The 13,787-nt window shown below is 36.6% G+C and overlaps 1 protein-coding gene across 1 annotated transcript in view; it reads right to left on the reverse strand.

Moving 5' to 3' along the window:
* LOC121636950 (dedicator of cytokinesis protein 3-like) overlaps window positions 1–13,787 on the reverse strand; it is a 135,829-nt gene that overhangs the window by 45,580 nt on the left and 76,462 nt on the right. Inside the window, exons 10-11 of the mRNA XM_041980818.1 lie at window positions 2,276–2,424; window positions 600–684 (exon numbers count right to left, since the gene is read on the reverse strand). Of these exons, the coding sequence (XP_041836752.1) occupies window positions 600–684; window positions 2,276–2,424 (234 nt within the window). The remainder of the gene's footprint in view (window positions 1–599; window positions 685–2,275; window positions 2,425–13,787) is intronic.

The following is a 13,787-nucleotide window of genomic DNA, read 5'->3' on the forward strand; positions in this document are numbered from 1 at the left end:
ATATTAAGTCTTTATATGAAACACATTTGAAACATTTTATTCATTAGAAACTACTTATATTTCCCTAAATGCATCTTCTCTGCAGCCCAGATCAAACTGTCCACCAGCAGGCTGTTTTAGAAGCTATTTACATCAAATTATTTATGAACATCCATTCTGATTGGCTGATGATATGGGCCCAGATGTATCTCCAGCCAATTGGAATTATGACAAATAAATAATGCAAATGTCCTTACTCTGCATTTTACCACAAGTAGTGTGTACTGAAAAAGACATGAGCATATGATGCAGGGTCTAAATGAGACAGAGAAGAGATGGATCCAGTTCTGCAAACCAGTGTCTGCCTGCGACCCCAGAGCACAGTTGCTAAAAAGACCAGATAACTGCAGTAATCAGTCTACAGTTCTGTGACATAAAAAGTAAATGTTGTGTTTGTGCATGCAAGCTTTCAATGAGGCCAAGGACATGTTGGTTTTCATGTGAGAAATGTGACCATGGGCAGCTCACATTACCTCCAAGGTAACAAATAACCCTCCAAGGATTAATATTAATCCAGTGTGACCACATTCAAGATTAAAATACCTAAATTAAAGTCTTACCATCTTATAAAGATCTGAAACGCTTATCTGATCCTCATCAACCATCTCAAACTCCTTCCTAGGCACCAAGTCCAGCCCCAGGTGTCTGACAGACAAAGAGAAGTAGATAGATAAAACTTGACACAAACACCATTTATATACACAGCAAGACAAACTGATAAAGCATGAACACCTACACGCAAAGCAAAAGTAATTCCTGTGGAGAGATTCAAGAAGTATTGTTGCTATGGTCTATATCTGCTGAATCATTAGTAACTAATCCATCACTTGCAAAGCACTGGCCTTGCACTCAAAGACAGAATGTTCTGCTGAATGTTCTCAGATATGAAGGGTTTTGTATTTTTATTCTTTATTTTTTTATGTAAGAGAGAAACTAAAAGCAAATTTCTGCCGTTAACCCATTTAGACCAAACACTTCAATTAGAAAGAAAAAGTTTTCTTTTTAAGCCCCTGAGAAAAATAAAATCAGTTAAGAAATAAAAATGATCTGAGTCATTAAACCTTCAGTTCTTATCATATTTATTACTCTAAAGGCTGGTGTGATGATAACTATCTGGATATAAACACCAGAAATACAAAAGGTATGATCAATGACCTCAGACAAAGTGCTGAACACAAAGTAAGAAATTTATCCAGTTTCATTTATTTACTATAATTTACATTTTTTGCTAACTTATTTATTTATAATTTTTAATGTGTTTAATATTTAATTGTATTTTAATTTTTTCATTTTATTCCAGTCATTTTATTTTGATCTTTTCCCCCAATTTATATATATATATATATATATATATATATATATATATGCATAAGTTATTCAGATCCAGACATTTATTTATTTCATTTGTAGCTCACTCACATCCAGATTAGACAACAAATCAGTCAACAGAAAAATGGCACCAGAAGTTTAGGTCCTAAGAACAGAATTAAGTAAAAATAAAGAAAGAACTACATAAAAAGTATGACTGTAATAATAATGAATAAAAAGAATGATGGAAGGTTGAAAATCCAGGTTAAATATCAGTTTATTAAAGGACAACTGTCAGGATGACTGAAGGAATAAATGACTTGGAGAAACTATGTGTTTTACTGAAGAGACTATGGAAGTGGCAAATGAAGGCCTCATCACAAACTCTGATGACGGTGATGAACCCAGACTGAGCTCATATCTCATGTTTGATTTATTTTTTTACTGATCCTGACAATGTTATTCAGACTTTTCCTGTCCTTAGAAAGCCCATTAAATCAAAAGATAAAGAAAAATGTCAAGTCTTTCAATAAATGAACAATATGCATACGTATAAAACAGTGTTGAGATGTTGATATGGAACGTGTCATAAAGCACACATATGTTGCTTGCAGATCTGGATGGGTGAATGATGACAATATTCTTATACTTTATCTTTTATTATCAGTGAGTAGTAAAAAAAAAGAAAAAAAGAAATAAAATGACCTATTAGGACTGACTCAACCTGTCATACATGAGAGCTAAAAAACAGCCTCTGCATTAACTTTGTGATGAGACTGAAACTGTGGTCAGCTACTACTATTCAAGAATTTACCACTATTTCCAACTTGGCATGCTTTTAAATTCTCTGATGTTTCTACTCATGTGTATCAGAGTTCATCAATGTGTGCTATTACACTAGATGTGATTGTTTTTTGTTTTTTCTCACTCGTTGCCCCAGTCGAGCCTGACGGTGATGTGCCTCTTGACGTCTCTGCTCTGGTCTTGCGTCAAATGACCAGACAACAGCTGCCTCCTCAGGTCGATCAGCTCCATCATCACGTGACGCACCTTGTAGAACAGATCCACCTTGTGTTTCTGATGGACACACAGAGGAAGAGAATCTATGTTAATCTGCTCTTTGTCCTTCAAGATTCACATTGTTCAAATCAATTAACGAGCTGACTAAATGGTCCTTTGTTGGTAGCCAAGAGCCACAAGGCCTTTGGTGGTGTTTCATTTGAGACACTGAAACAACTTCTACTGGAAAATACTTAAGGAGAATGAGTTTATTGTATTTTAGCCTTTCGCTTCATAGCTTCTCATGGAGAACTGGGGAACATTTCAGAGTGTTAGTCAGGGAACAGATCATCATTATGAAAAGATCAAAGCTTGTCAGAGCAAGAAACATTCAAAGCAATCAATCCACCTGCCCTGCAAGCGTACTAAACATTTTTATAACTCTGCATTAACCAGTTATCTTTTTGGCTTTACTTATTGAAATTGGATGTTATAAAGTGTTTAAATGCTTTGAAATGACCAAAATTGTTGTAACCGAATTGCTATTGCGCACTTTCTGGAACTTCTTGTAATCGGTGTTGGGAGTTGGGTTTCAACTTTTCTCTCAACATAAGCAGCCTCAACCCATGATGCTCCCTCCGCCATGTTTCACACAACGAGTCTCTTGTGTAAGCTACTTTTTTTGTTTATACCTCCAATCATGCAATTGTAAATTTTTGCTTATATTGAAAGAGCAGTGGTTTCCTTCATGACTGCTTTAACAGTATTTTATTTTACATTGTTTTCAGTGTTCGCAAATTGGGCAGATTCAGTAGGGGGCTTTTTTGTACTAACTTTCACTTTTCTCAAAATTACGCATGGCACTTCTGTTGTGGATCTTTCCAGAACTCTCACTCCAAGAGAGATTGGCAACAGTCCTGAATTTTCTCCAGTCTAATTTAACTATCTTATTGTCAGTCTGTTATTTTAGATTAATGAACACCCAGACCTTTAGAAAGGATTTGTAGCCTTTTTTTTTAATAAAAGGAAACACTTCCTAATAGAGAAGCACCAAACCCACACTTTCAATGTAATCTCCATAAATGGCAAACCTGAATGCAAGTACAACTGCTTGTGTGTCATAATTTCATTGGAAAGGGTTTGTCTGTAATTGAATGAAGGTCAGATCACCATCTCTATAACTGTCTCATTCACATTTTCCTCAAGTACATATAAAAGTGATTGCTGTCTCGTAAACCTAAGAAAAAAGGCACCTTTAAATGAAGGAACGATGCACTGGTATGGCAGCACAGATTAGACTTTATAGTGCGTCAATAATTTAAAAAGACAGGAGAGCAACTGCAGAAAGGTGTGAGCTCATATACATGCTCAAAGACAAATCACAATAACACCCAACATACATCTACCTATAGCCTGGTTTATTAATAGCACCTTCATTTATTCTGTAGACTTTGACAGAAGGCAGAGGGGTTAAATGCCCATTCAGTTCTCGACAGGACAGCTGGCTATGCAAAAAAAAAAAAAGAAAAAAAAAAAGCAGGTGCTATGTACACACACATACACAAACACAAAATTACTACACATATGCATGTACAAAGTCACTGAAACTTCCAAGTCTGTAGGGTATACACATACAGTACATTCCCTTACAGAAATTCTGCATATATGTATAAGGATAACACTAAATCTGTTAATAGTTGTTTCATAAACATGAAGAATCACATACTCAGCTCAGTGCTGCACATGCATAGATCTGGGTATTTAAACATGCATGAATAAGTTTACTCAGGTAAACAACATATGCACCGGTCAGGAAATAACCACAGCAAAAGAAAAGTGCAGCCAACCCCAAGCTTCTTCTGCAATATTAAATTCTCCCTTTATTTTGGGCATCACTAATATACAGAGACCCCTTTTCATTAACACCATTATATAACTGTGGCTGCAGTGGAGGTGGAGCTGTTTTTGGGAACTTTGGAAGGGAAACACAGCATCATAGGAGTGCGGTAAACACTGACAGCTCAGCTATCGACTACTGACTTGCTCAGTGAGATTTCTCTGCTGTTCTCCCAGTGCATGTCGGTATGGACGTAAGCCTGAGATTAGATGGGAAACAATATACCACAGCACACCCCCAGCTGTTAAAACTTTTTTAGTCCATAGACTGTTTTTCTGAGCATATGTATGAGGATCAGTTGTGTTAAGTAGATAGAATAAATCAACCAAGGTTTAGTGGGTTTTTTTCAGTCAATGCATTTTGATTTTTTTCCCGATCTGACTTTGGCTTCCATGTAGAGATATGACCAGATGTAGTTTTAAAACCTGATTCTAGCAGTTATAATTCCACAAAACTCATCTGTCATCCTCAAAATTGAACATCTAAAAGTTTTTGCCATGACACAAATGACCTAGGCATCTGTGTGCACATCTTTCCTCGTGAAAGGGGATCTTTAAGTGTGCATGTCTGGCCTCACGCATATCTCCACGGAGGGCTTATTTTTTAATCTTCTATGTAAGGCAATCAAGCCATCTGACTTCACCTTTCCAAGACTGTGGTGGTTGTTGTGGTTGAAAGCAGAAATCTCAAGCCATGGGACTGATGACTGAATTTTCTAATGATAGGACTTCTAACACACATGACTTGTCTTTTTTTTTTTTTGTTCACTTGTTTTTACTTCCCGCTGTAATGCTTTTAATGTTTTATTTAAGCACTTTGAATAGTCTTGTACATGAAATGTGCTATACAAATAAATTTGCCATGAGTTTTAGGTTTTTAGGTATTTTTTATTGGCTTTGGTGAGGAAAATATATTCACTGGTGAAAAAAATTTAAGGCATAAAAAATGCTTACTGAATTAAAGTTTTAATTTGGTCTGAGAAGTGCTTCTGAATTGATTTAACAGGAGTTTGAATGGAAATGTAAAATGGCAATGACCAGAAAAATCATGCCTACAGGACTATTTCTGATATTATTATAGAAAATAACTCGGAAACAGAAAAAATAGGACAATTTCAGATTACATTCCAGTCATGACTTTAAATTGGTTAAGTTTTACCTTCTTTTGGGGTTCGCACAGGAAATTAAGAAAAAAAAATCCATCATAAGAATCATTATAATGAATTTTTACAAATGTGTATATTTCTACTTTTAGGTCAGACTTTCAGTTTAAATACAGCCTTGGTTTATGTCACTTTTTTCAAGGAGAGGTAGCTTTTCTGAATAAAAATAAGTTAAAATTTAAAATTAAAATAATAATAATAATTGGATAATAGTGGTATATCAGATCACTCCATCCTGTCTGGGTCTGAATGTATATGAGTCCATTTTGTTTGTTAGAAACAGATCTGTTTCTGGCATTGGAGGCGTTTAGCTCTAATCACAGCTCTGGTAATGTGTCCAAAGAGAAGCTCTTGTCATAGAACTAGGACGTACTTCTCAGAGGCTCCTGCTGGGAACCCTGTGGTACCATCCTGTTAGAGCTGAATGATTTTCATAATTTTAGCACTCGAGGTTAAAAATACTACAACTTCCAGGCAAAGAGTGTCACATTTCAGATGGGTTTTCAGTGGTTGCTTAGCAACAATAAGTTATTTCCCCTGAGCATCTGTTTAGGATTTGTTTTAAAGAGATGCCCAGTGCACATACAGCAGAAGCTAATGTTCTTACACTCAAGGTAAGAATCAAAATGTGCAATTTAAAGCACACACAGGATGCTTCTCATACAAAATACACAAACACTGATAATCCAACACAAACAAAGCGGTTAACAGGTAACACTGTTAGGCCATACATTTAGGATTTAATGATTTCTTTTATTTGGAGCAAATCGAACATGCAATGCAATGATGTAATAAATAATTAAAAACTTCAACAAACTTGTGTATATTATGGCGAATAATTGTTAGGACATGAGACCATCTCTGTTTCAGCTTGTGTACTTTATTTCATTTTAATTGTGTACTACCAGAGGGATCTTGAGCTAAAGGCAGCACACTAGTGGGGCTCATTTACTGCTCTCATATAGCAAAGCTCATTTATAACAATTTATAGTGTAATGGGTACACTCTACTCTCAAGGGTGCACTTCAGTTACAGTAGCAGGACAGGAGTCAGTGATAAAGCCCAGAGTGCTAGCAGACCAAAACCCAAAACACACATCAGCACAAGGACACAAAAAAAGAGCACTCAGCTCATATTTACAGCAACATGCTGAGAGGACGTGTGCAAGGAACAAGGATCACTGACATTTTTACACCAGAGAGCTGCCCAACACTCACTGCTCTTTGTGAGAGCTGTCAAGGAAACTGTACAGTATGTGCTTGGAACATGTGTGATTTTACCTAAATGATCTAACTAAAGGTAGAATTTCATTCCGATTCAAAAGAAATAGAGGTAATAATGATCAATTACTTTTTCTTTAGCACTGTCTTTAAAAATGTTACAAAGTCCATTACAAAAAATTGGATGTATGTATGTGTATGTATGTTCACAAAAACACAATAATAAAATGTAAAATTAATGTATGAGACATTTACCAAAGGCTTCCACAAAGAGGGAAGTTTTAAGGAGGGATCTGAATCCAGCTAGAGACATGATGTACCTGACAGCGTATTAAATGGAAAAGCCTAATCTTTCATTCCAACTGTGATCTGTTAATAGTCAGAAGGGCACAGTCAGGAGGGAGCATACCAGGTCAATAAGACTGAGATGTATTTGAGACTAGGGAGGGTCTGGTGGGCAGACCTTGACTGGCTACCAACCCGGTGTATCCAAGATGTGTATGTATGTATCTCTGCAGGCATGTGTGTGTATATACACAAATACACTACAAGTCTAAAGTTTGGGCACACTTTCCCTTTATATGTATGTATATATATATATATATATATATATGTATATATATATATACACATATATACCCCCTATGTTCAAGTGTGAGAGCAAACTCACCAGCGTGGAGGCATGATCATATTTGCGCAATCACACTCATCTCTGTTCACTCCTGACTCCTCATACTCTGCATTCACTTTGTATGTGTGTCTTTGGTACTTTGGTTTTTGTTGTTGTGATACATCTTGTTGTTGTCTTGGTTATTTTTTAGGAGCTCCTAATGACTGTCAGCTTAGTTTACTTTTAAATGCTGTAAGAAATTCTCTGTTGTGTTTCTATACAGGTGTAGCAGTTTGTTCTCTGGTGTTAAGTTGGATTGAAGGTTGTTGCCCCTATCTACTGTATCTTTGTCTCCTCTTCCTGTTTTCCACTTTCCTTTTTACTTTTCTTGATTGCTGTCCTTGTTTTTTTCTGTCCTCTCCGGTCAGGTCCAGCTAGATTACATAAATTCCATAATACCAAATAAATAAGATAAAACAACATATTTAAACAAATAAAGAAATAAAAAACGAGATAATCAAGAGGAGCCTTATACTCATAAAGCTACTCTTGGCAAAGCTATTTTTTTCGGCACAGCACAGCAGCCAGGCCATCATTCTGTTTGTTACAATGCTGGACAGTTTAAAAAGAAAAAAAAAAAAAGCATCCTTGTTGTATAATCACCTGAGTAAAGGAAGATTAGATGGGGAAAAGTGGCAAATGGATTACAAAAACAGCTTTTCAATGGTGAAGCAAGACAGGTAACTAGTTAAAACAAATGATGGTTTACAGTTATAGAAAGGTAGAAACTGGTTAATTGTATTTGTACACCAAATATGATGTATACTGATAAGTAACAATGCATGCATAGATGTGCAGAACCAGATTCCTCTTGGTTCTATGACAACATGAAAATTTGCAGTGCGATCAAAGCTACCATAAGCAGTATACTCAGGTAAACAGGCTTAGCTAAAAATATTTTCCTAGGATCACAGTCAGCAAACTAGAAATAAAATTAAACAAAATAAAGATGACATGAAGTCTAATGTTGACATGAATAAAATCAAAGCACAAGGGCTGCTTTTGAGGCAACAGCCAGTGGAAGCATCACAGCTATGTGCCATCTGTGCTTATTTATTTTTTTTTAACAGATTGCACCACACTAAAATCTCGTTTAAAACCAGGACTGTAGATTTATTTGGGACATCTGGCCATCACAGTCAGTGGGTACATGTGATTGACCTTTGTGCCCTCTCATGAGTTGATCAGCTAGACAGCTAGACTAGAACGGGCACACCAGCTGGCACAACCTTAAGATGGCCCTACCCACGCCACAAATATGGATACATGGTGTTTTTAAATCAAACTGCCTGATGCTCCTGTTTTTAACAGAATATATAGACTCATAGGTAAAGCTAAACCCTTTTTTAAAAAACAGAGTGCAAATCTGTTTTGAGACTATTTATGGATTCAGCCTCCCTCCTACCTCTTTCCCTCCCCTAAATGCCTCCTCTGCCTCTTTCCCCAGCCATAGTGAGTAATCACACCTTCACACCCTGCAAGAAATGATGCACAAACGTAAATGTGTAAACTATAATACCACTTCAGCAGCATTAAAAAACAGCATAGCAAATCTCACATAATTATGCTGTTTATAAAAACCAGTTTGACTAAATTTAATAATTACAGCTCACTTCATCAAAGTGTGCCCTACACAGTTAGGCCCTGTTTACATGCAAATATTTTTCCTTTGCGTTTTTGAAAAAAAAAAAAAAAAAAAAGCATTCACACACAACAGTGTAATGTAAACTACGTCCGTGCAGGAGAAAATGCAAAGCGGACTAGAAATGAAGTAGTGCACATGCCAGGTCTTTAGTGGGTAGTGAAACTTTCCAACGACCCAGGTGTGCACAGCATCCTCATAAGACCGGAAACCACAACACAATAAGAGAGGAGGTGCAACCTAAGCATCTTTCTGACAATATAAATACTCTACCAAATACTGCTTTTGCTTCAATAGACCAAATAAATTAAAAAGATGTAACAGCACAAACATGATATGGAGATCCGTCATTGTTGTTGTTGTGCTTTTCACGCTTTGAGCAGGGTCTGAGTGCGCAAATGTAAAATGATGTGAAAGAAGTCACCGTCCCCAACAGATTCCACTTTACACTGTAAGTTTGCAACCAGTTTACGCTGACGGGTTTCGCCTTTGTAACAAATGAGACTTCCGAACTAAAGTAACATCACAACAGAGAAATAAACTCCCTGTGCTGGTCTTCAACCACAACCATATCTAGATCTGGTTTTCTGGGGCCGGCCCAGCTTCAGTCTGTTATTGCGATGGCTTTCTGACTTTCTTTTTCAAATTCTTCATGTTTTTTCAAACATTTGCTAATGTTTGTTGTTGCTGCAGTTCATTTTGCTTTTCCTTTAAGGTAACAAACTTCTTATGCTCTTTTACTTGATGGCAACATAAATGCTTTATAAGGTTGCCTGTGTTAAATATCGCAGCATTTATGCTGTTTCCGGAAACTTCAGCCCTGGATATCAGGCATGTAGCTATTTTGCTAGTGGGATTTTCTAATGAGTAATAATGCCAAATTGCTGGCACAACATTGATGCTAAATGTTATTTACACACACACACACACACACACACACACACACACACACACACACACACACACACACACACACATATATACATATATATATATATATATATATATATATATATGATGATTTAGTACCTCTATAAAATAGTTGTTAAATACTGTAAATGAAAATGATATTGAAAAGGATACAAATTAAAATAAAAAGGCTGGGAGGGCCTAATTTGTGAGTGCATGGGTCTTGCCCACCGGGGCCCACCTGCACCACCGGTTCTGTTGAGGAATCGTCTAAATGCACAAACATTTACTGAGTTTAAATAAACACATCAACATTATTAATTAAGTTTGAACATTTTCTAAGTTTATCTGCAAACTCATTCTGATTTGTTTGTTCTCCCCATGTGGTTAAAGGAGATGCTCTCGCCAAAATAACTTAATAACTTACACTTAATAACTGAGCAGGTCATCTGGCCGATGCCCCATTTGATTGCTAATTGTAAATAAAGTGAAAACTCCGACCACCCGGCTTGCCGCTTGATCTCCCTAGCGGTATATGGAGCAGATCTAAATCACCTCAGCAAAGGCCCACTTCCAGGAAGACAGAGTGGAGTAATGGACGGAGACAGCAGCTGCTCAGATCCCGCTCCCCCCTTACTGCCTACTCAAACACATGGAGGGCTGTTTAGCCGATTTGACCAAAGCATTTCATTGAGACATCAGAGAATTGTTTTAGATGGGGAATAAAGTGCATAATTTGTCTAAACATTTCCCTTTCTATGTACTGCTAACTTTTCAGAGGTAGACGGACACAATAAAAAGATTTTAATCACTATGACAGCTCACAAACTAGAGAGGCCAACTAACATCCCTCTTCATTGACAGACACTGCGCATTTTCTTTTTGAAAACATAAAACTATCAGTTGGTTTTTCAGAAAGTCAGAGACCAAAAGTGGGTCTCCAAGGGACAAGAGCGCAAGTCTGCATTAATAAATGATACGATTTTATTTGGCCTGACAGTTCTAATATCTAATGAAACATTTGCAATACCTCTTTTCTTTAAGAGACGTTCCGCTCTATTTTTATGCCTGATAAACAGGAAAAGGAACAGGAATGTTTTGATGGTCTCACTTGGCTTCTCAAAACAGTGGAAGTACCTGATTATTTAACTTGTGATGAATAGGCCGATGTACAAAATGTTGCGGATTAAACTGCAGTTAAAAAAAAAGAAAAGAAGAAAGATAACTATTATTTCCTTTCTGTTGTGTCAGAAAGAACTGAGCATCATTTTGATATTGTGTAAATTGTATTAGTGAAAAGTTAATTTTACACATCAAGCATCCATAAAACACATGTGACACTTTTATTTTTTATCTCTGTTGTGTTAATTGTTTGACATCATCTGTGTGCTGCTGCTACTGTAGCTATACTGTTGCAACAATGCACATTGAGGCACTAATAAAGGTTTTCTTATTCTTAGTCATGGAGAAACACTGGTTTGGAGTCACAGCTGGCAAATGGATTTTAATGCTGGTAATAAGATATATAGCACACAGGTTTTATCAGCACTTATTGGCTGAATACAGCAGCCGGTGTCAGCTGGAGATGACAGGCTGGGGAAACATAAAATAAAGTTGTTTCTAGTCAAAACAGTTTGCTGAAAGATGCTAAAGAGCTTATGTATTGGCACGTAATGTTTTGAAATAATGTATAGGAATTGGAAAGAACTGATTGAGTATCTAAGCCATGGCTTGTATTCAGATTCTTAGTTTGATGACACCATGGCAGACCTTGTCCACACTAATGTGATTATTTTGTAAAACAAGTTTTTTTATCCTGCATTAACACCTCTAATTCACTTACAAACAACATGTTCAGTAAGAAAAACAAACTTTTACAAACGTTTTCAAAAATTAGGATTTATTTAAAAAAAAAAAAGTGTTTTCAGCAAATAAGGGTTTTAGGGAAGTAATGGTGTCTGGGTTTTGTGTGCGTCCACCACCACTGCTTTGACTAATGAGCATGTGCTGGAAACTGCAACAACAGTGTTGCCTTTATATCATCACAACTTTGTGTGACTTCTTCAATGATTGTGTGGATTTCTGCATTTGCTGAACTTCTGTAAAACAATATTCATGTAGGTGGACTTTTTTTTCATCTAATTCTAAATTGAGTGAAATAATCTATTTAAAAATATCCTGAGTTGTGTAGGGGAGGCATAAAATACCTTCACCCAGCTTAAGTAACATTATCCACAATAGCCTACTTCTGTAGAAATGTAGGGAACATGAATTGGCCCAACTGAAAAACTTTTGACAGAGATTCTGGTTTAGTTCATTTGTGGAAAAGTTATTACTGTAAATTGCTTTGTTTTTTAGATCAGGATTGCCATTTGCTTGCTTTCCTTGGTTACTAATGGGTTAGATCATTAGATTTTTCTCTCCTCTAAAGTGAATGCACTGAAGTAGTTGTGTTATCACCTGGGTGTATTTGTTGACCTGGTAACTAAGGCAATAGAGCAAAAGCTTGTTGCTTTCTGTTGTTGCACCCTGCAATTATATCAAAGGTTTCTCCATCATGTGAGGCTTTGTTAGGAATCAGACTCATATTTATAAGAACAAGTGAAAATCACTGAATCACACAATAATTTAGAGTGGATTTCTTTCTAAAACGTCTTTGAAGTTTTGCATTTATTTATTAGAGATCAAGACATTGAATTATAAATATATTAAATGTGTAGTTAACTCTGTTAGAGCTTTTTTTTGCTTATATTTTGCAGGCAGCATACATAAACTGTTGGTAGAAGCTTGCAGAGCAAAACCTGAGCTAGAAGCAGCATTGGCTTACAGGTGTATGCATGAAGTACGCCACAATTTAGAATCCAGTGAGAAAACCTATATAATAACAAAACAAGCCACAACAATCATTTCAAACTGTGACTGATATTTCCAGGCTATTCACTATCTAATTAAGTGTGATTGCAGATACAGCTCGGGCTTTTAGTCGGGCAGGGTGTTTTCTGTCTTTAACTGGTTTGTAACTGAAGAAATGAATGCTGACTCATCAGCACAGTTTCCAGGTTGCTGTCTCATAGCATATTAACCCACTCTGACAAGTGTGACTGCAAGTTCAATCAAGTAATTTGTAATGTGTAACTGATTACTTTGGGAAGTTATCATTTTGAAGCCTCCTAATAGGATGTGAGTCAGCCAGGCACTTCCCAAACCAGAAGGGACATTCTCAACACTTCTGATCCATTAGCAAATGCCCTGCTTCATCTTCACGCTTGTCAAAGCAGCTGTGGCATTACTGAAAACAAAAGCGCTGAGACACATCACCAGAGACTATGAACAAAGAGCCTTTGTATTCATTTTTGGTCTCCTCTGCTCAGCTGTTATTGTTACATGTTTTTGCTGCTATCTTCGAATAAATCAGAACAAGAGAGGATTTTCATGTTAATGCATCCTCCAACCATAAATGGAAGAAACACTAAACCATCAAAACACACTAAGATGTCTTCTTAAATTAAATTATAAGTTATTAATTCTTTCTGAAGGATAACAAGCAATCAAATTGATTCTGTTAACACTTTGACTTGATTGAGAAACACTAGTTCAGGGATCTCCATCTCGTGTCCCTGAGAGCTACTGCCCTGGACCATGGCGTTGCTGAGAGTAAATACTAATTTGGGAGATATTCTGAACTGCAACTGTTAAATCACAAGCTGTCTTCCATCAGCTCACCGGGCAATACTTCACAAACTAGTGCAACTCCCTTGCTGTTATCTTGTAGGACATAACCAGGAAGTTGTATAACACAACCTTTCAGGCCTGCACAGTCCTTTTCCATCCAAAACCACCTCAGCAAAGAAAATCTCTCTAATATTTGCTCTTCCTGAAGATGCAATGCAAACCTCAGTGGTAGTCATGGTGTGAAAAAGCTCTGTAAATGTATTGAGTCT

Source organism: Melanotaenia boesemani, chromosome 3, assembly GCF_017639745.1.
Source record: "Melanotaenia boesemani isolate fMelBoe1 chromosome 3, fMelBoe1.pri, whole genome shotgun sequence".
Classification (NCBI taxonomy): domain Eukaryota; kingdom Metazoa; phylum Chordata; class Actinopteri; order Atheriniformes; family Melanotaeniidae; genus Melanotaenia; species Melanotaenia boesemani.